The sequence below is a fragment of the Pan troglodytes genome, chromosome 16 (genome assembly GCF_028858775.2).
Source record: "Pan troglodytes isolate AG18354 chromosome 16, NHGRI_mPanTro3-v2.0_pri, whole genome shotgun sequence".
Classification (NCBI taxonomy): Eukaryota; Metazoa; Chordata; class Mammalia; order Primates; family Hominidae; genus Pan; species Pan troglodytes.
Window position 1 is genome coordinate 74574279 of NC_072414.2, and position 22427 is coordinate 74596705.

Sequence of the window (22427 nt, forward strand, 5' to 3'; positions counted from 1 at the left end):
GTGTAAAAGTGTTCCTATTTCTCCACATCCTCTCCAGCACCTGTTGTTTCCTGACTTTTTAATGATTGCCATTCTAACTGGTGTGAGATGGTATCTCACTGTGGTTTTGATTTGCATTTCTCTGATGACCAGTGATGATGAGCATTTTTTCATGTGTCTTTTGGCTGCATAAATGTCTTCTTTTGAGAAGTGTCTGTTCATATCCTTCACCCACTTTTTGATGGGGCTGTTTTTTTCTTGTAAATTTGTTTGAGTTCATTGTAGATTCTGGATATTAGCCCTTTGTCAGATGAGTAGGTTGTAAAAATTTTCTCCCATTTTGTAGGTTGCCTGTTCACTCTGATGGTAGTTTCTTTTGCTGTGCAGAAGCTCTTTAGTTTAATTAGATCCCATTTGTCAATTTTGGCTTTTGTTGCCATTGCTTTTGGTGTTTTAGACATGAAGTCCTTGCCCATGCCTATGTCCTGAATGGTATTGCCTAGGTTTTCTTCTAGGGTTTTTATGGTTTTAGGTCTAACATTTAAGTCTTTAATTCATCTTGAATTGATTTTTGTATAAGGTGTAAGGAAGGGATCCAGTTTCAGCTTTCTACATATGGCTAGCCAGTTTTCCCAGCACCATTTATTAAATAGGGAATCGCTTCCCCATTTCTTGTTTTTGTCAGGTTTGTCAAAGATCAGATGGTTGTAGATATGTGGCATTATTTCTGAGGGCTCTGTTCTTTTCCATTGGTCTATATCTCTGTTTTGGTATCAGTACCATGCTGTTTTGGTTACTGTAGCCTTGTAGTATAGTTTGAAGTCAGGTAGCGTGATGCCTCCAGCTTTGTTCTTTTGGCTTAGGATTGACTTGGCAATGCGGGCTCTTTTTTGGTTCCATATGAACTTTAAAGTAGGTTTTTCCAATTCTGTGAAGAAAGTCATTGGTAGCTTGAAGGGGATGGCATTGAAACTATAAATTACCTTGGGCAGTATGGCCATTTTCACGATATTGATTCTTCCTACCTATGAGCATGGAATGTTCTTCCATTTGTTTGTATCCTCTTTTATTTCATTGAGCAGTGGTTTGTAGTTCTCCTTGAAGAGGTCCTTCACATCCCTTGTAAGTTGGATTCCTAGGTATTTTATTCTCTTTGAAGCAATTGTGAATGGGAGTTCACTTATTATTTGGCTCTCCGTTTGTCTGTTATTGCTGTATAAGAATGCTTGTGATTTTTGCATATTGATTTTGTATCCTGAGAGTTTGCTGAAGTTGCCTATCAGCTTAAGGAGATTTTGGGCTGAGACAATGGGGTTTTCTAGATACAATCATGTCATCTGCAAACAGGGACAATTTGACTTCCTCTTTTCCTAATTGAATACCCTTTATTTCTTTCTCCTGCCTGATTGCCCTGGCCAGAACTTCCAACACTATATTGAATAGGAGTGGTGAGAGAGGGCATCCCTGTCTTGTGCCAGTTTTCACAGGGAATGCTTCCAGTTTTTGCCAATTCAGTATGATACTGGCTGTGGGTTTGTCATAGATAGCTCTTATTATTTTGAGATACATCCCATCAATACCTAATTTGTTGAGAGTTTTTAGCATGAAGCGTTGTTGAATTTTTTTCAAGGTTTTTAACTTCTTTGCCATGGGTTTGGACTTCCTCCTTTAGCTCGGAGTAGTTTGATTGTCTGAAGCCTTCCTCTCTCAACTCGTCAAAGTCATTCTCCGTCCAGCTATGTTCTGTTGCTGGTGAGGAGCTGCGTTCCTTTGGAGGAGGAGAGGCGCTCTGATTTTTAGAGTTTCCGGTTTTTCTGCTCTGTTTTTTCCCCATTGTTGTGGTTTTATCTACCTTTAGTCTTTGATGATGGTGACGTACAGATGAGGTTTTGGTGTGGATGTCCTTTCTGTTTGTTAATTTTCCTTCTAACAGTCAGGACCCTCAGCCGCAGGTCTGTTGGAGTTTGCTGGAGGTCCACTCCAGACCCTGTTTGCCTGGGTATCAGCAGCGGAGGCTGCAGAACAGAGGATATTGGTGAACAACAGATGTTGCTGCCTGATCGTTCCTCTGGAAGTTTTGTCTCAGAGGAGTACCCGGCCGTGTGAGCTGTCAGTCTGCCCCTACTGGGGGGTGCCTCCCAGTTAGGCTACTCAGGGGTCAGGGACCCACTTGAGGAGGCAGTCTGTCCGTTCTCCGATCTCCAGCTGCGTGCTGGGAGAACCACTACTCTCTTCAAAGCTGTCAGACAGGGACATTTAAGTCTGCAGAGGATTCTGCTGCCTTTTGTTTTGCTGTGCCCCGCCCCCAGAGGTGGAGTCTACAGAGGCAGGCAGCCCTCCTTGAGCTGCGGTGGGCTCAAACTGAGCTTCCTGGACACTTTGTTTACTTACCCAAGCCTCCACAATGGCGGGTGCCCCTCCTCCAGCCTTGCTGCCACCTTGCAGTTTGACCTCAGACTGCTGTGCTAGCAATGAGCGAGGCTCAGTGGGCGTAGGACCCTCCGAGCCATGCGTGGGATATAATCTCCTGGTGTGCCGTTTGCTAAGACCATTGGAAAAGCGCAGTATTAGGGTGGGAGTGACCCGATTTTCCAGGTGCCATCTGTCACCTCTTTCTGTGACTAGGAAAGGGAATTCCCTGACCCCTTGCACTTCCCGGGTGACGCAATGCCTCCCCCTACTTTGGCTCAGGCTTGCTGCAGTGCACCCACTGTCCTGCACCCACTTTCCGACACTCCCCAGAGAAACGAACCCAGTACCTCAGTTGGAAGTGCAGAAATCACCCGTCTTCTGTGTCGCTCATGCTGGGAGCTGTAGACTGGAGCTGTTCCTATTCGGCCATCTTGACTCCACCCTCTTCTTCACTTTAACACATTTAAAAGACTAGAAATCATACAATGTCTGCTTTCAGGCCATGGTGGAATTAAATTATAAATCAATAACAGAAAGGTAACTGGAAAATCTCAAAATATGTGGAGATTAAACAACATATTTCTAAGTTACATGTGGATCAGAAAATCTCAAGAGAAATTTTAAAATATTTTGAACCAAATGAAAATGGGAACACAATTTATCAAAATTTGTGGGATACAGTAAAAACAGTGCTATGGGGAAATATAAGGCATTGAATACATATATTAGGAAAGAAGACAGATCTTAAATCAGTATTCTAAGTTTACACCTGAAGAAAATAGAAAAGAAGAGCAAATTAAATCCAAAATAGGTCAGGTGCCGTAGCTCACGCTTATAATCCCCGCACTTTGGGAGGCCGAGTGGGGTGGATCACATGAGGTCAGCTGTTTGAGAGCAGCCTGACCAACATGATGAAACCCTGTCTCTACTAAAAATACAAAAATTAGCTGGGCATGGTGGTGCATGCTTGTAGTTCCAGCTACTCAGAAGGCTGAGGCAGGAGAATCGCTTGAACCCAGGGGGCAGAGGTTGCAGTGAGCCGAGATTGAGCCACTGCACTCCAGCCTGGGTGACAGGGCAAGACTCCATCTCAAAAAAAAAAAAAAAATCAAAAAAACCAAAGTAAAGCACGGTGGCTCATGCCTGTAATTGGGAGGCTGAGGTGGGCAGATTGCCTGAGCTCAGGAGTTCAAGACTAGCCTGCGCAACATGGCAAAACCCTGTCTCTACTAAAAATACAAAATGTTAGCCAGGCTTGGTGGTGCATACCCATAGTCCTGGCTACTTGGGAGGTGGAGGCACTAGAATTGCTTGAACCTGGGAGGAGAAGGTTGCAGTGAGCCAAGATCACACCACTGCCCTCCAGCCTGGGTGACAGAATGAGAATCTGTCTCCTAAATAAATAAATAAATAAATAAAATAAAATAAATCCAAAGTAAGACAAAGAAAGAAATAATTAGAGCTGAAATCAATGAAATTGAAAACAAGGAATCAATAGAAGAAATGAAATGAAATAAACACTGCTTCTTTGAAAAAAATCCATAAATTCAGTAAGTCTCCAGCAAAGCTAAGAAAAAAAAAACCAGAAAGGATACAAATTACTAATATGAGAAATGAAAGAGGAGCCATCACTACAAATACTATGGGGATTAAAAGGATAATAGAGGAATACCATGAAGAACTCTGCCTACAATTTTATAACCTAGAAGAAATAGACCAATTCCTTGACACAATCTGTCAAAATTCATACAAAGAAACAATGTGCCAAAACTCACACAAAAAGAAACAGACAATCCAAATAGGCTTATTTCTATTAAATAAATTGAATCAATAATTGATAATCTTCAAAACCAGAAAGCACTAGGCCAAGACATGTTCACTGGTTAATTCTACCAAACATTTAAGAAAGAAATAGCAATTCTCTACAATCTCTTGAGGACAGAAGCAGAGTTAATATTTCCTAACTCATTCTATGAGGCCAGTATCACCCTAATACCAAACCCAGACAAAACATTACAAGAAAAGAAAACTGGCCTGGCATGGTGGCTCACGCCTGTAATCCCAGCACTTTGGGAGGCAGAGGTGGGTGGATCACCTGAGGTCAGGAGTTTGAGACCAGCCTGACCAATATGGTGAAACCCCATCTCTACTAAAAATACAAAAATTAGCCGGCTTGGTGGCGCAGGCCTGTAATCCCAGCTACTCAGGAGGCTGAGACAGGAGAAATGCTTGAACCCAGGAGATGGAGGTTGCAGTGAGCCGAGATTGCACCACTGCACTCCAGCCTGGGCAATAGAGGGAGGCTTGCTGACAGAAAGAAAGAAAGAAAGAGAGAGAGAGAGAGAGAGAGAGAGCTACAGACCAATCTCTCATGAAAAAGGAAGGAAACTACAGATCAATCTCTCATGAAAATAAATGCAAAAATACTCAACAAACATTAGCAAGTTGAATCTAACAATTTATAAAATGAATTATACACCATGACTAAGTGGGATTTATCCCAGCTCTTGTAAACTATGGACTTTGGACTATGATGATGTGTCAATGGAGGTTCATCAATTGTAACAAATGTACCATTCTGGTGGGGGATGCTGATAATGGGGGATGTTATATATGTGTTGGGACATGAGGTATACATGGGAAATCTTTGTACCTTCCAATCAATTTTGTCGTGAAATTAAAACTGCTCTAAAAAAAGTCTTTAAAAAATTAAAAGGCTATTAGTACCGCTTGCTCTTCCAACTACCACTTACTTCAATACCTGTTTCAGGTTGTCTGTTTGGGACTTCTTTCTTCTGCTGCTCTTGAAATTCTTTTAAAAATGATTCACAATATGTAAATGAGTAAAATGAGGGCATTAGAGTGAATCTTCGTGAGATCTGCTCTGAGTCTTGTAATCCACACTCTGAAGGACAGTCCCGGGAATCAAACCCACTGGGGTGGCTCTTGGACTGATGAAGGGGCAGCCACGATGACAAGACCGAAGGCTACCAAAAAATAACACACATAAGCTGCCTACATTTATAAGGATGCCACTGAATAATCAAAGTAAATTTATTTCTGAATTACATAAGGATCATGAAACAGAAACATTAACTCTCATGTTATAAAAACAGTAGTAAAATACAGTACACAGGAATGTCAATTGAATGACAACAATGAAAGTACAATAGCAAATGAAAAATAGTAATTTTTAACTTTAAATACAAAGTGAAGCAGTTTAATATGAAATTTTGTTAATAAGAAAAATATATGTCCCATGTCTTTATTACATACTGTACAAAATAAAATATTGCACCTTTTATATAATAAATATATACAAAGAGTATGTTACAAATGATCTTTCTTTTAATTTAATAACCTTCAACAATCAGATGTGATTGATGATTAACAACTAATGGGCTGGTGTGTCCTCCTCACTGTCCCCCATCCATTCCCAATCACCAAACCCTCCACATACAGTAGTGCTCATCCCAGTGTCAGTGAAGCTGAAGTTAGAACAAAAGAGACCGTGTGCTCAGAATATGGTAGAGAAACTCAGCAAGCTTGTCCACAGACACATCCAAAGCCAAAATGCACTGTTCAGTTATTACTGACCAGGAACTAGGCTCAGCAGAGCCTGTGGCAGGTAACTTTGTTGCCAAGAAGATGTAGGCAGCAGGTGTACAGGCAGCTGAGACCCTGAATAAAGAAGGATGACCACTTATTTGGACTTGTGTGCCATCTAAAGACACAACTGGTAGTATACAGGGGAAAGACCCCATAACCAAATCAGCTTCAGAACTTACAATTTAATGCTAGCCTGAACTCACTTCAGCAACAACGCTTACTCCAAACCTAACCTCCATCCTGACACTATCACTAACACCAGCACTGGCCCCAATCTAAACCCAGTCCAACCCTGACCTAACCTGGTCCTAACCCTAACCCTTAAAGACAACTCTAGCCTTAACCTTAACTTTCTTTCTCACCTAACCCAATTCTAGCTCTAATCCTAAAACTGAAACTAACCCTTACCCTTTTCCTCAAATCTTAAACTAAATTCTGATTCCAACCCCTGGTCCTTAGTGTAACTTCTAACCTAAGTCACTTTGGATTTACTGAAAAATCAGCCCAAAACAATTATTTACTATAAAAATTATTTTCAACTATCATGTTTCTTATTTGGATTACTTTCTTATAAATTTTCCAAAATAAAGTTCTCAGGAATACTACTTTATGCATAAATTAGGTCTAATAAGGCTTTGGTTTTCTGTTTGTGTGCAATAGAATAGTGCTTAGAAAAAGTTTCATTCACAGCTTTTAAAAGAAAGCTCTGAATATACTACGAAATCAGTAGAAAAGGTTAACTTTCCCTCTTCTTTGACTTCCAAGATGCCTCATTTGGTCATAGATAAATTTCTGTAGTTGTATAAATGACGGCAATATCTACTCTGTGTTTTCTTCCATGGGTGTTCTAAAAGCAAGGACAAGATGCCATGCTTCCATGAACCCTTAGGTCAGTCAGTGTGACAGCCTATCCAGAGAGATGGTTTCTTTTTCACAGACTAAACCAAGGATCCATGAAAATGCCATTAATGCCAACATCTGAACAACTACTGGCCAGAGCTTCTAAAATGCAAATACCTTATAAAACTGTTGAAAACCTGCAACTTGAGAGAAGAGGAAGTCATGGGTTGCTGTGTTTCCCAAGTTTTTAGGATGTACCACTCTGTGCTAGTCTACATATCACAGGAAAGAGGCAGCACGTGAGGATGCACTCATAATCTTGGTGATTTCTCGATTCAACTGACATGATGAGGTCCCAAGTGCAGTGGCATGCATGCTATAGTATTTTGTTCATCCTTGAATACATCATTTTTAAAAATTGGAATATAAAACTACCATTGGAAAATTTCACTTTACATCTTAACAGTGGTGTTTTTGCATCAACCTCTGTTTGATCCATAGAATCTAGTCTTTTAAGAAATACATGTTTTTGAGTCAGCGACATGGGGAAAAGAGCTTTTATATTTTACTTTTATCTTCACAGCAGCATCATGACCCCTCCAAAGGTTTATCCCTCTTGACATGACTGGCAGCACCTTTGTTTGTAGCGGTCTAGAGAACACAAATTAAGATGTTTTACAAACATACAGTAGTGAGTTGTGTCTGTGCAGTCTCCTGCAAAAAAGAAACAAATATCTGTAACATATAGCTTATTAGAGACCTAATTAAAAATCATTTGACTTTATGAAAAGCCATAAATTGAGATCACAGAGTGAGGTGAAGAAACCAGCTTTGGGTTAGGGCCATTGTTTTGCACGAGAATCAGAAGTGCATTGGATTCCCTTTCAGCTCAGCCAAGTGACCTCTCGCTGCTCTCTGGACCCTCCCAGTCCCTCTGGCCCATGCTGCTCCTTTGAGTTCTCAGAGAAGCAATGCTTAACTTTTGCAGGGTCATGGACTCCTTGAAAAACTTATGAATGCTACACACCTGCTCCCTAGAAAAATAAACCTACAGTTTTTACATATAATTTCAGGACATCAGCATACCTACCCAAGCCCATCCATGGAATCTTTGTCTTAGCACGTAAGACTACCAGGCAGAAGAGAAGTGTGTGGAGAGACTGACAGTGCTTGTCGGAAAGGCAGTAACCAATGATGCTGGCATGCTACTAATCCAACTGCCTTTTCTCTAGAGAACATGCAGCTGCACCCACATAAAGGAGTTCATCCCCTGATGTCCCAAGCTACCAAATCCATTCTGAGTAGCCCCTCAGTTGGGACACTGATGAGGTAATCACTAGCAGGGTTTGGTGCAGTGATGATGGTAGCATCAGGATCTGATGCCATCAAGGCCTCTGGGGCAGTGGAGATACCTGGGAGGTGTACGTACTATCACAGGAGGGCCCAAGACAGTGCCGCCAGGAAATTGGTTTCTTTTTCTGTACACAGTGTCTCTTGGCCACAGGTTTGCAACTCCTTGTGTGGATACAGTCGACTTTCCGAGACTGGAAACCCCTGCCACAGGCTGCTGTACAGGGCTTCCAAGGGCCTGTGTGCCAACACACATCACAGGCCCCTGATGTGCAGTTCCTTCTTAAGGTGGGTCTGAAGTGAAAACTAAAACAAAACGGAAAAACAAAAAATAGGAGAGGCAGGGTGTAACTTTTTGCTGGGACCAAGCCTTTTTACCTTACTCTATACTACGTATTAAAGGTTGGATGGAGAGTCTAAGACCAAGACATTCCTCTGCTTTTATGCCATATAGGCTAGAACGACAGTGACAACATTCTCCACCACCTGGGGTGGAGTGCGCCTGCTTAGATGTGCTCTGATGAAGAGGGCATGGCAAGCAAACCATGTGTTTCCACTGACTTCCAACACCAAGTCAAGGCACACACATCCTGACTAGCTGGAAGAAATCAATTTTGGCAAGGAAGAGAATTATTTACTATAATGATCTACAATAAGCCACCTCAAATTCATTAACAAGACTTCAATTTTCTGTTTGTAAGCGCTCAAAACATACTGTGGTGTATGACTTTCTATGTGAGCAACCTTGTCTGCTAAAAGAAGTACTCTTTTTTACATTTAGGTCACACCAAGACTTGCAGTCAGAAACTACTGAAGAATATGAGAATAAGAATCTATCTCTGATTTCCTTGCCTTTTAAAACAGAATGGAAAGTTAATACCCTCTGATTTTTGAAAAGACATATGCTAAAGAGGATAGAGCCAAACTTAGTGGGCCCACTTTTGGGTATCTGCCCTTGTTCCCTAAGGCAGGGCTCCTGAAGACATATTTGCACTGCTTGAGAGTGTCTTCCCAGTTCCAAAGATGACTAGAAGAGGGCCCTAACTTGAGCTGGTTGAAGAAATGTATTTCTCTTAGGATTTAAGGAGGTTGCTAGAACCAGGCATGCAAACCTGAAGCGTGGAGTATTAGGTGGCTATATTCTTCCACATCGGCCAGAAATATAGAAAAAAACCAGTTTTCATAAAGAGCAAAGAATGAAGCAGAAACACACAGAACTGCGGAGATGAGAGAAGAGAAAAAAAACAATGACTTCCCATTTCTTAGTTGTAGTCCTTCCTGAGGTCTGACTGCATGCTCCCTTTTCTCCCTTTGGATTCTATGAGATATTTTTGTTATCCCATTAAAGGTTCCTTATCAGGGCACATAAATCCATAAGGAGTGTTTTACAGGAAATGTAATAAAATGGAGAAATTTGTGATATCCAAGAACTCTGAGAGTATTGCACGTAGTTGGAAGTAATCCTATCATTAGCCAGTAGGAGGAGACTCTATCAAAGGGTTTACTTAACACAGTGCTGTCCTACCAAACTGTTTATACGATATATGGAAGAGGTGGGTGTCCTGTTAGCTGCTTTTGTTTTCCCCAGTAGGTATGAATCTTAGGGACCAAAAATTGAGTCACTTTGAACAACAGAGAAGAGACTGAGTACTCCTCAACCATCCCTATACAGAGATCAGCCTTCCACTGAAGAAACTTGAACAAATATTCAAATAATATATTTAAAAGAATACCAAATTATTGTGCACAAGTTTTGGGTGGTCTTGTCTTATTAATAAATCCCTCACCCTTTTTGCATAAATCATGCCAAGTTGACTTTTGTTTCTAGCCCAAAGGATTGTAAAACAGCCCCTTTTGCTTTGATGAAAGGCAGGGCCAGTGGGAAGTCAGACAGGACTATTGAGCTTTCTAAATACAAAGAATGAGAGGGGCACAGGGAGCTATGGACCAACACAGAAGCTGAAGCCCAGGAAAGCTAAGAGGCTGCTCACTAAGGATACAGTAGAAAAATTCATAATAAATAAAAAGCAAGGTCTGTCCAGTAGAGGGCGTAACTTCCTCCTGGCCAGGGACAGGACTCAGGACAGGGACACCTGAGCCAGGTGAATGCAGTCTGGGCACCTGCACTATGCACATAACTGGGGTTCATGTGTTTTTCTACATGAAGCATGAGTGTAGAAATGGCAGCAGAAATCATAAAGGAACCCTGTTTCTACTAGCTTTTTTCAATTTCTCACTTCTATTCAGTCTGGCTCCACTTCTGCCTCAAGTAACTCCTTTCACCATCAGCCAGATGGAACTGCTGATTCTGACGGCAGTAGATCCCAAGCCTGCCTGGTTATTTGAAGCAGGCAGAAGCACACAGCTTTAAAATGCTGTAGATGGCCAGGCAATCTCATGAAGGTTCTGATTCACTGCCTGAGGTGAGGCCCAAGAATCTTTATTTTACAGAAATTTCCTAGGTGATTCTGATTTCAGAAGTTAGAAATCGCCACTTTGAGAAACCAACTTTCTGTGTCCTCAGCATTCTATAGGTCCCCATGTTGTCACCTTGCCATAAGTCTGGGCTAGCTCCACCCTGACAATTCCCATTCCCTCTACAACTTTTCAGTGGAAGCCACAGCTCCCAAAACCTTCCCAGGGCATATAGTAAACACTAGCAGACAGCCTGCCCACCACTGATCCTCCGCCCACGCCACTAATGCTACTCCTTCTACAACACTCTCTAACATTTCCTGAGGCCCTACTATGGCAAATGGGGGGTCTCCATTGCTCCCTGTCCACCCACTCAAAAGTGAGATCTAACACCTCACCTACCTACAGAGAGCCCATGGTCATAAACCAATCCAGCAGAAGAGGTCTGTGGGGAAAAGGGGGCTAAAACACTGCAGAAGAAACCCTTGACAGCTCTCTATACTAACCAACTTCATCCCTCATCCATAAACCACCAGATATCTGAGGAAAAAATATTAACACCATGAAAGAAAAGCATCAGGTTATAAAAACAGAACAGCCAATCCTGGAGGAAACAGAAATAAAAGAGAAAATGAATGGTAACTTGACTCCCTGCCACTCTGACTCACCCCCAGCTCTAGGAATTTTCTTCCATTATTAAAAAAAAGTCTACCCTTTAATTTCACTTTCATATCTCTTGGTCTAAAACCCAATTTAATCAGATTTTGAGCCTCTTGATAGATCCTTCTACACTCTTTATCTTCTGTATTACATTTTCTGCCTCTTATTTTTTGCTACCTTTGATTGGAAAGTATGTGACATATCTGAGAAACTGACAGAAGGACAATGTGGCTGGAACATGAAGAGCGAGACAGCATGAGATAATGGATGAGGCTGTGAAGAAAAGTAGGACTTGAGCGCGTTTTTTTTGTTTGTTTGTTTGTTTGTTTGTTTTTTTGAGATAGAGTCTTGCTCTGTTGCCCAGGCTGGAGTACAGTGGCGTGATCTTGGCTCACTGCAGCCTCCACCTCCCAGGTTCAAGCAATTCTCCTGCCTCAGCCTCCCAAGTAGCTGGGATCACAGGCATGTGCAACCATGCCCAGCTAATTTTGTATTTTTAGTAGAGACAGGGTTTCACTATGTTGGCAGGCTGGTCTCAAACTCCTGACTTCAAGTGATCTGCCTGCCTCAGCCTCCCAAAGTACTGGGATTACAAGTGTGAGCCACCATGCCCAGCCAAGCATGTGGTATTTTATAGGCCACATTGAGGATTTGGTCAATCTTCCTAAGAGCAAGTAAAGCCTCTAAAGTAATTTTAGTCTAGCAGGGAGATGGGTTGTGGTGGTGGTAGGGTCAGATTTGCATCTGGGAAAACTCACTCTGGCTGTACTGTGGAGACTGGGTTGGAAAGGAGCACAGATGGATGAAGGGGGACCAGTTGGACAGCTGTGACAGTATACCAGGTGAGATACGATGGTGGTTTGGCCAAGGGTAATGGTGGAAGAAAAGAAAAAATGAAGATGAGTTCAAGAAAAAAATATAAGGAATAAAAAATCATATAAAAAAGTAATCAGGAAAGTACACATTACAATGAGATAAATTTTCATCCATCAGATTGGCAAAAATTTTAAAAGACTGCAAACCTATATCATGTTGATGAAAAGGGGGCAACTCTCACATATTGCTGGTATAGAAATTTTGATGGCAATTTGATAGTATCAAAATGAGCATTCCTACCAATTCAATTCCATTATCTAAAAATCTACTCTATAAAAATATTACCCTTTGTACCCAAAGATATATGTTCCAGGATATTTACTGAAGCTTCGTTTATAATAGCAAAAAGTTTGAAACTATCCAATGTCCATTAGCAACAGAATATTAAGTACAAAATTTAGATAGAATATTGAGTAGAATAGAATAGAGTATTAAGTACAAAATTAAAAAGGATAAAGTTAATCTTTACTTGATGGGAATCATATATAATATATTCTTAGGTAGAAAAAGCAAGTTTCAGAAAAATATGTATGTGACCCATGTATGTATTTGTGCTTTAAGTATATCTTTGTGAATGCAAAGTAAAGCACCTGGGATGATGCATATCAATCTGTGTGTGGTCTGTATCTTCTCAGGAAAATAGGAAACTTAGGTTGTCTGTTGAGAATGAGAGCAGCCGTTCCAAACATTTTCCATTTGAGGAGAATGGTTTTGGCTTGAAATCACTTTGTGGGGAATAGGAAATGCAACTGACTCTACATTGCCAAACCTTACTGAAGGCTCAAAATGGTAACCCAGCCAACTGTCAAGGTCATCTCATTTTCTCCAGCAAGACTCAGGACATGGAAAAGGAAGAAATAGCCAGATATTGAGCATCTTCCATGACCCAGGCTGCCTCGTGTTTCACACTAAGCTAAATCATTAAAACTTTCTAAACATAAGTTCACATGGATGATAATATCCCACTTTGCAGATTAGGTGGCTAGGCAGTCCAGGGTCACACAATAAGTGAGTGATATAATAGAACTCCCAAGCCCCCAATTAGTGTGCCTTCTAGGCTCTCTCCCCACTTTCTGCTGGCTGGGGTGCTGTTCTCTTGGATGGCAGAGCTGCCAGATGGAGGGCATCTGGATCTCTGGATGACCCCATGAAAAAAGCTCTTCTATCCCTAAACCATCTACCAGCTCAGACTTTTATAAAAGGAGAAAAGCAAACTCCACTCTTATTTAACCTCCTCAACAAGATTAAAGTTTATTTTACTATCTGCTAACCACTGTGACAATATCCTAATCAAAACATTTTCTAAACAGAGAAATAAAGCAGTTCATTAAAAGCATTAAGAAGATTTAATCTGTAAGCCTAAATGGAATATTATTAGGCTTGATTAACTTAGTACATAGAGGGAGAAGTATCTGCGTTTTCTCAATGATATCCTTTTCCCCTTTTACCACAGAGTGGTGTCCCTTTATTGTTTAACATCCAAACAATTTATAATTATAAATAGTGCACATTAACTAGTATTTCAGTATAATATATACTATTGAAGATGACACTAAATAAATCATAATTGAAAACTGTCAATTATGAGAGTTGGTAGAAACTAGAAAGGATTCCATTTTCAGGCAGTTATAATCATTGTCCTGAGTGAGTCAGGAGACAATGTGTGCTGCTCTGGGGTGGGGCCCCTACCTCCTTCTGTCATCACAGTTGGAGTCAGAGCTGTTGTGTTGACAAGCTGTGTGACGCTGCTGCATCCTCACAGCACGGCCCATGCAACGTCCAGGACACTGGAACAAAAAAGCACAATGCATTGTAAATCCTGCAAGCTCATCCATGCTGTGTGTACTAAGATCATGTACTGAGGCAGGATAGCTGAAGACCTATTACAAGGGGACTGTAACCAACTGTCCCCAGGGGGGAGTTAAAGAGGATTAGGGTACAGCTCTGTGGACCAGACACCTCTTTTTCAGAGTCAGGAAGAAACTGCCTAAGCTTACCATCCCCTCTGTATTAGTCCGTTTTCACACTGCTCTAAAGACATACCCGAGACTGGGTAATTTACAAAGGAAAGAGGTTTAATTGACTCACAGTCAGCATGGCTGGGGAAGCCTCAGAAGACTTACAATCATGTCAGAAGGTGAAGGGGAAACAAGGCACCTTCTTCACAAGCGGCAAAGAGGAGAAGTGCCAAGTGAAGGGAGAAGAGCCCCTTTATAAAACAATCAGATCTTGTGAGAACTCACTCACTATCATGAGAATAGCATGAGGGAAACTGTCGCCATGATCCATCTGCCTCCACCTGGTCTCTCCCTTGACATGTGGGGATTGTGGGGATTAAAATTCAAGATGAGATTTGGGTGAGGACAAAAAGCCTAACCATATCATTCTGCCCATGGCCCCTCCCAAATCTCATGTCCCTTTCACATTTCAAAAGCATTCATGCCTTCCCAACAGTCCCCCAAAGTCTTAATTCGTTCCAGCATTAACCCAAAGGTCCAAGTCCAAAGTCTCATCTGAAATAAGGCAAGTCTCTTCTGCCTATGAGCCTGTAACATGAAAAGTAAGTTAGTTACTTCCTAGATACAGTGGAGGTACAGGCAGTGGATAAATACACCCATTCCAAATGGGAGAAGTTGCCCAAAATAATGGGACTATAGGCCCCATACAAGGCCAAAATCCAATGGGGCAGTCAAATCTTAAAGTTCCGATATGATCTCCTTTGACCCCATGTCTCACATCCAGACATGACCCCGTGTCTTCCATCATGCTGATGTAAGAGGTGGGCTCCCATGGCCTTAAGCAGCTCCTCCTCTGTGGCTTTGCAGGGTACAGTCCTCACTCCTGGCTGCTTTCATGGGCTGGTGTTAAGTGACTGTGGCTTTTCCAGGCACACAGCACAAGCTGTCAGTAGATCTACAATTCTGGGGTCAGAAGGATGGTGGTCCTCTTCTCACAGCTCCACTAGGCAATGCACCAGTGGGGACTCTGTGTGGAGGCTCCAACCCCACATTTCCCTTCTGCACTGCTGTAACAGAGGTTCTTTATGAGGACCCTACCCCTGCAGCAAACTTCTGTCTGGACATCAAGGGTTTTCCATACATTCCTCTGAAATCTAGGCAGAGGTTCTCAAACCTCAATTCTTGACTTCTGTGCAGCTGCAGGCCCAACACCATGTGTAAGCTGCCAAGGGTTGGGGCTTGCGCCCTCTGAAGCAATGGCCTGAGTTGTATGTTGGTTCCTTTTAGCCATGGCTGAGACACAGGGCTCCAAGTGCTCGGACTGCACAAAGCAGCAAGTTCCTGGGCTCAGCCCAGGAAACCACTTTTTTCTCCTATGCCTCAGGGTATGTGATGGGAGGGGCTGCTGTGAAGACCACTGACGTGTCCTGGAGACATGTTCCCCATTGTATTGGCATTTTGCTCCTCATTCCTTATGCAAATTTCTGCAGCCAGCTTGAATTTCTCCTCAGAAAATGGGTTTTTCTTTTCCATTGCATCCTCAGGCTGCAAATTTTCCAAACTTTTATGCTCTGCTTCCCTTTCAAACATAAGTTCCAATTCCAAGTCATCTCTTTGTGAATGCATAAAACTGAATGCTTTTAAGAGCATCCAAGTCACATCTTGAATGCTTTGATGCTTAGAAATTTCTTCCACCAGATACCCTAAATCATCTCTCTCAAGTTCAACATTCCACAGATCTCTAGGACAGGGGCAAAATGCCTCCATTCTCTTTGCTAAAGCATAGCAAGAGTCACCTTTGCTCTAGTTCCCAAGAAGTTCCTCATCTCCACCTGAGACCATCTCAGCCTGGACTTTATTGTCCATACCACTATCAGCATTTTGGTCAAAACCCTTCAACAGATCTCTAGGAAGTTCCAAACTCTCCCAAATCTTCCTGTCTTCTTCTGAGCCCTCCAAACTGTTCCAGTCTGTGCCTGTTACCCAGTTCCAAAGTCGCTTCCACATTTTTGGGTATCTTTATAGCAGCATCCCTCTCTCTGCTGTACCAATTTACTATATTAGCTCATTTTTACACTTCTATAAAGAAATACCTGAGACTGAGTAATTTACAAAGGAAAGAGGTTTAATTGACTCACATATCTGCATGGCTGAGGAGGCCTCAGGAAACTTAAAATCATGATGGAAGGCAAAGAGGAAGCAAGGAACTTTCTTCACAAGGCAGCAGGAAGGAGAACTGCCAAAGGGGGAAAAGCCCCTTATAAAACCATCAGATCTTGTGAGAACTCACTCACTATCACAAGAACAGCATGGGGGAAACTGCCCCCGTGACTCAATTACCTCCACCTGGTCTCTCCCTTGACATGTGGGGATTTTGAGGATTATGGGGATTATAATTCAAGATGAGATCTGGGTGGGGACACAAAGCCTAACCATATCACCCTCCTTTCTCCCACAAAACTTAGACCACCTCTGGGGAGAAGGAAAAAATGACAGGGCAAATCTTGAATCAATTGGGTTTAAGTCCGGAAATGACTATGCTTAAAACCATAAATGTCTGCCAAGTTTGGGTTTTTCTGCTGTGAGCAAAAATGAAGACTTGTGTGCTAAGGTGGGTTCAATTACAGGAAAAAAATTTTAAAATTTTGACATTCAGTTCTTAAAATTTTTACTTATTTATAATACCTATTAATTTGTCCTTATAATTTATTTTATGCTTAAAAAGGTCTTTACTGTCATGATAGTTCTACTTGCATTTACTTACTGATACACTTAGCTCTTTAATCAAGTTAGAATTTATTTTGGTGTATGTTCTGAGTCTGTGCTCTGATTTTACTTATTTTTCTTACATTAGCTAGCCGATTTGTCTTATACTGCCTTTTTTCTTTTTTTGGCTAACCACTTTATTGAGATACAATTTACAAACTATACAATTTGCCATCGAATGTTAACGGAATTTAGAGTTGTATAACCTTTACCATAATCAATTTTAGAACATGATCATCATCCCCAAAAGAAACCCCATACCTTTAACAGTCACTCCTAATTCCTCTGATTGCTTCTTTCCCCAAGCCTCGGCAACCATTAGTCTACTTTTTGTCTCTACAAATTTCCCTGTTCTGGACACTTTGTATAAATGGTGCCATGCAGAGTGGTCCTTTGCATCTGTCTTCCTTCAATTACCATAAAGTTTTCAAGGTTTAGCTCTACTGTAGCATATATCAGTCCTTCATTCCTTTTGATGGTCAAATATTCAATTGTGCAAGCATACCACAGCTCATCTACTCACCAATTGTTTCCCTTTTTTTATTATTATGGGGTATTGTTATTTGGGTTGTTTCTACTTAATGACATTGTGGTTATTATTAATAATTCTTCAACATATATTCATGGACAAGTTTTTGTGTGGACATATGTTCCATTTCTTTTTTTCTTTTTTTTTTGAGACGGAGTCTCGCTCTGTCGCCCAGGCTGGAGTGCAGTGGCGTGGTCTCAGCTCACTGTAAGCCCTGCCTCCCGGGTTCACACCATTCTCCTGCCTCAGCCTCCCAAGTAGCTGGGACTATGGGCACCCGCCACCATGCCCAGCTAATTTTTTGTATTTTTAGTAGAGACAGGGTTTCACCGTGTTAGCCAGGATGACCTAATGATCCTCCTGCCTCAGCCTCCCAAAGTGCTGGGATTACAGGTGTGAGTCACTGTGCCCGGCCTCCATTTCTTATTTGTATTTTTTTGCCCTAGGATATAGATCCTGAATGTTTCATTTCTTTTGGATACATACCTAGGGGTGGAATTTCTGGGTCATATAATAGATCTAATCTAACATTTTGAGGAACCGCTAGGGTGTTTTCTAAAGTGTCTGTACCATTTTACATTCCCATCAGCAGCATGAAGGTTCCAATTTCTCCACATCCTCATCAACATTTGTCACTATCTCTTTCACTAATGCCATCCCAGTGAGCCTAAACTTGTATCTTATTGTGGTTTTGACTTGCATTTTTTAATGACTAATGGAAAGCATCCCTTCATGTGCTTATTGGCCATTTGCATATCTTGCTGATAGTTTGTGTTTTTATTATTGAGTTGTAAGTATTCTTTACATATTTTAGAGATAAGCTCCTTTTTGATATACAACTTTTTAAGCATTTTCTCCCATTCTATAGGTTGTCTGTTTACTTTCTTGATGGTTTCCTTTGCAGCACAAAAGTTTTTAATTTTGATGCAGTCCAATTTATCTATTTTTGTTGTTGTTGCTTATGCTTTTGTTGTTATATCTAAGAAGCCATTTCCTAATCCAAGCCATGAAAATTTACACCTATATTTTTTTCCAATAGTTTTATATATTGAGCTCTTAAATTTAGTTCTCTGATTCATTTTATTTTTTCGTATGTGGTGTAAAGGGTCCAACTTCCTTTTTTGGAAGTTGTCCTGCATCACTTGTTTAAAAGACTATTCTTCTCCTATTGAATGGTTTCTCAACCTTATAGAAAATCAATTGAGACATATATATATATATATGGGTTTATCTCTGGACTCAATTCAATTTCATTGATCTATATGTCCATCCTATGTCAGTACCATACTATCTTGATTATTGTAGCTTTTTGGTAAGTTTTGAAATCAGAAGTCTGAGTCCTGCAACTTTGTTCCTTTTCAAAATTGTTTTGGTTATTCTGTGTCTCTTCTATATCCACATGAATTTTAGGATCAGACTGTCAATGTCTGCAAAGAAACCAGGTGAAATTTTGATAGCGATCACATTGAATTTGTAGATAAATTTCAAGAGTATTGTGTTACTAGTAATAATAAGTCTTACAGCTTTCCATTTATTTAGATCTCCTTTAGTTTCTTTGAAAAATATTTTGTAGTTTTATATCTTCTATTTTTAAAACAATGTTTTCTCCTATGATTAACTGCCTTTAAATGTTAAAGTCAATCTGGTCTGTTTCTGTGCTCTGATTATACACCATAACCTGTGTCTCTTCTGCACTAATGCTGTACTATTTTACTCATGACAGTTTTGCATCATGCTCTGACATAGGATGAGGAAAGTCTCTCTATACCTCCAATACTTTTTTAAAATACAAATTTATGTCTTTATTGTCATATTATCTCCCATGTGAATGCCAGAATTATCTTTAATTCCACAAAAAAGTTCTACTATGATGTTAATAGGAATTGTATTACGTGCATATATTCATTTAAGGAAATCGACATCTTCGTAGTACTGAGATTTTCCATTCAGGAGTATAATAAGTCTTTTATTTGCTCAACTTTTATGTGTTTCAATAATGTGTTATATTTTTATTTATGGGTTCCTATACATTAAACTTTTTCCTAAGTATTTTTATTATAACATTATTAAAGGTGGCATTTGGGATGAAGATTCTGAGGCTTTTGTGCAGATACCACTAATGTTCCCCTCCTCATTTTCCTGAAGGCTGCTTTTATTCTTACTGCCCTAAACTGGTCTAACTTGGAGCTTCTGTTATGGCATCACTGCATTCAAAGAACCCAAACTTGGTTCACTTTTGTACTGGAAGACAGAGATACTATGATTTCTAAATGTAAACCTTGAGGTCAAAGACATACATTCATTTCAGAGACCAGTCAGATTCCTGCCCCCCGCCCCAGAAGTAGTTTATTGGAAACAACGTGATTATTATCACACTATCTGTGTGGACAGATAGTGCTGTCCACACACTAGATGTGTTAGCTTTACCTGGTTCCCTGGTTCCCACTGAACACATGGATGACCAAAACATGGTTTTCTTCCCAGAGGCCGGTCTTTAGGGGCACATGCTCTTGGAGACACCACCTGCACAGTTCCATTGACTTTTGTCCGCTTGCACGTCACCTGCCGACTGTGGTATCCTTCACCGCAAGACACAGAGCACTGTGACCACACACTTGTGAACCACCTAGGAACAAAAACTACAGGACTTTAGTAAGGACTGGTATGCCAGATCTTAGAGGGGGCGTCTCATCAAAGGAAAAAGCTGATCCCAACACCATGGCTATCTTAGGCTGTCACATGTCTCTATGGGAATGGGAAGCAGCATAGATGACTCCCAGCCTTTTTCTCAGACCTTCTTTAACTTGGGAGAAACAGTGTCATCATGTAGAGATGACTACTTTAGAAATGGGGTACAGCTGTCTTCAGGTTTATGAAGAGCTGTTACTTGTGTGGCCCTAGAGGGTAAAGCTGGGGCAAATTTAGGAGGAAATTTCCAAAAGGTGGAGTTCAATTCACTGAAACTAAAATGAAGAAAATATATTTCCAGCATCTAAGTGTTGTTAACCCTGCAAGATACTTACATGTTAGCTTGTATAATTCTCATGTTATTCCCATTCTTGTAGAAAAGAAACGGATGTCCACTGAATTGAATAACTTAGCTATGACCACATGACTAACCTGCCAGCAGATAAATCTGGATTCTAGATTTATCTGACTCTAAAGTTCATGCTTTAATGATTATAGGAGACTGAACTTGGAGCTGGACACCTTTGAGATATTGAGTGCTTTGTCTGTTGGGACAAAGATGCTGTTGGGAGACTGCAGAGCAGGGGTTTCTAACATGATGTCCACGGTTATCCAAGGAAACCACATACTTGGATGGAAAAAGAATTCCGTCTTCATTGTCACTAAGCTCTAACTGAAATTTAATATTTCCTTCAATTATAGAAACATAGGCCACAAGTACAGTAGCATTAATAATACCTGTGATTTTGTTACCAATAGAAATCATAGATATTTACACATTACATTATGACAGGTATCTCAAAATATCATTTATATTCATCACCATATTAAAATTAAAGCACAACTATATCTTGTTATTTTTTGTGTTAATAGAGAAGTAAATCTATATCAGATCTTGTATGTTTGTTTGTTTGTTTGTTTGTTTGTTATGAGACGGAGTCTCATTCTGTCACCCAGGCTGGAGTGCAGTGGCACAACCTTGGCTCACTGCAACCATTGCCTCCCGGGTTCACGCCATTCTCCTGTCTCAGCCTCCCAAGTAGCTGGGACTACAGGTGCCCGCCACCACGGCCGGCTGATTTTTTTGTATTTTTAATAGGGACGGGGTTTCACCGTGTTAGCCAAGATGTTCTTGATCTCCTGACCTCGTGATCCGCCCGCCTCGGCCTCCCAAAGTGCTGAGATTACGGGCGTGAGCCACTGCGCCCGGCGATATATCAGATCTTTAAAAATATTTCACTAAGTGAACTTCAATATAATTGGTTTCCATTGTAATCAAATGTATTTTATTTTACATATTTAAAAACCTTGTTCTGAGACGGTATCCACAGGCTTCTCCAAACCACCAGAGGGAGCCGTGGCACAGAAATGATGAGAAGCCTTGATGTAGAGGGATCTGGGATTAGATGATCTCTATGGTCTCTTCTAGGTATGAAAGTGTGAGACTGTTTATCCTAGGAGTGTGCAAAGGTTTTAGAATATTCGAGAAACAAGACTGCTGACAGATTTCCCAATGTGGATTCTCTCCGCGTTTTGAAAATCAAGAAATGCCATAAAACAGCTTTCTCAATCAGGTTACTCCAAGTTACTGAAGCATGAGTTTGCTGCTTTCTGAGGGATGACCTTAACATGAGATCTTCCTTTTGAGAATTACAAAGGGTACTGGAAGACCTATCAGTTAGGGTGCCTGCAATATTGATAGCCCTCCTAAGAACATGTCCTAAGGAACCTATTTTGCTTTACACTGTGACCCTGCCTCCCACTCTCCTCCAAGGCACTCTTAGAGACTGGATCTAGTGTGGACATCTGCCCAAGGGCAGTGAGCTATATAACATTACACATTTCTCCAGTTTCTCATCAGTAAAATGTTAGTATCTTCTTCATTGGTTTGTACTCAACAAATGCTTTTTTATTTGTTAATTGTTTTTACTATGGATTTTGGTACTATTTGGTCAACTATCTGCTAGGGTCTGTGTTGTAATCATTCATTCATTGATTTCATAAATATTTATAGGGAGTATATGATGGAGCAGACATAGTGCTAAGTGCTAGGAATAAATTATTGAGCAAAATACCTGTGGATTTACTCCCCATAGAATTTATGGTCTAGTGGGAGAGCAAGACAGACAATTGTGGTAAGAATTATGAAGAATGATAAGGACATATAAAAATCATATAACATAAGGCGTGATTTACTTTAGAGGGCTAAGTTCAGGGATGGTTTCCCTGAACATGTATTGAGGTATATATAGATGAACAGAAATGATTAAGCGAAGAGAGAGGGGACAGTGTCCTAGGCAGAGGGAGAAGTATGCACAAAGCCTCTGAGTCAGGAAACAGAATAG

At 40.8% G+C, this 22427-nt stretch overlaps 1 protein-coding gene across 7 annotated transcripts in view; it reads right to left on the bottom strand.

Moving 5' to 3' along the window:
• Positions 1–415: 415 nt before the first annotated feature.
• Positions 416–22427, bottom strand: part of ADAMTSL3 (ADAMTS like 3) — a 390466-nt gene continuing 368454 nt past the window's right edge. Inside the window, exons 21-24 of one of the 7 annotated variants that reach the window (XM_009429726.5) lie at positions 19822–20020; positions 13831–13928; positions 8270–8496; positions 416–7554 (exon numbers count right to left, since the gene is read on the bottom strand). In XM_009429726.5, the coding sequence (XP_009428001.4) occupies positions 7448–7554; positions 8270–8496; positions 13831–13928; positions 19822–20020 (631 nt within the window). In that variant the 3' untranslated portion in view covers positions 416–7447. Of the gene's footprint in view, positions 7555–8252; positions 8497–13830; positions 13929–19821; positions 20021–22427 lie in introns of all 7 variants that reach the window. The other 6 variants (XM_016927318.4, XM_024349337.3, XM_024349336.3 and 3 more) reach the window with 6 other exon arrangements.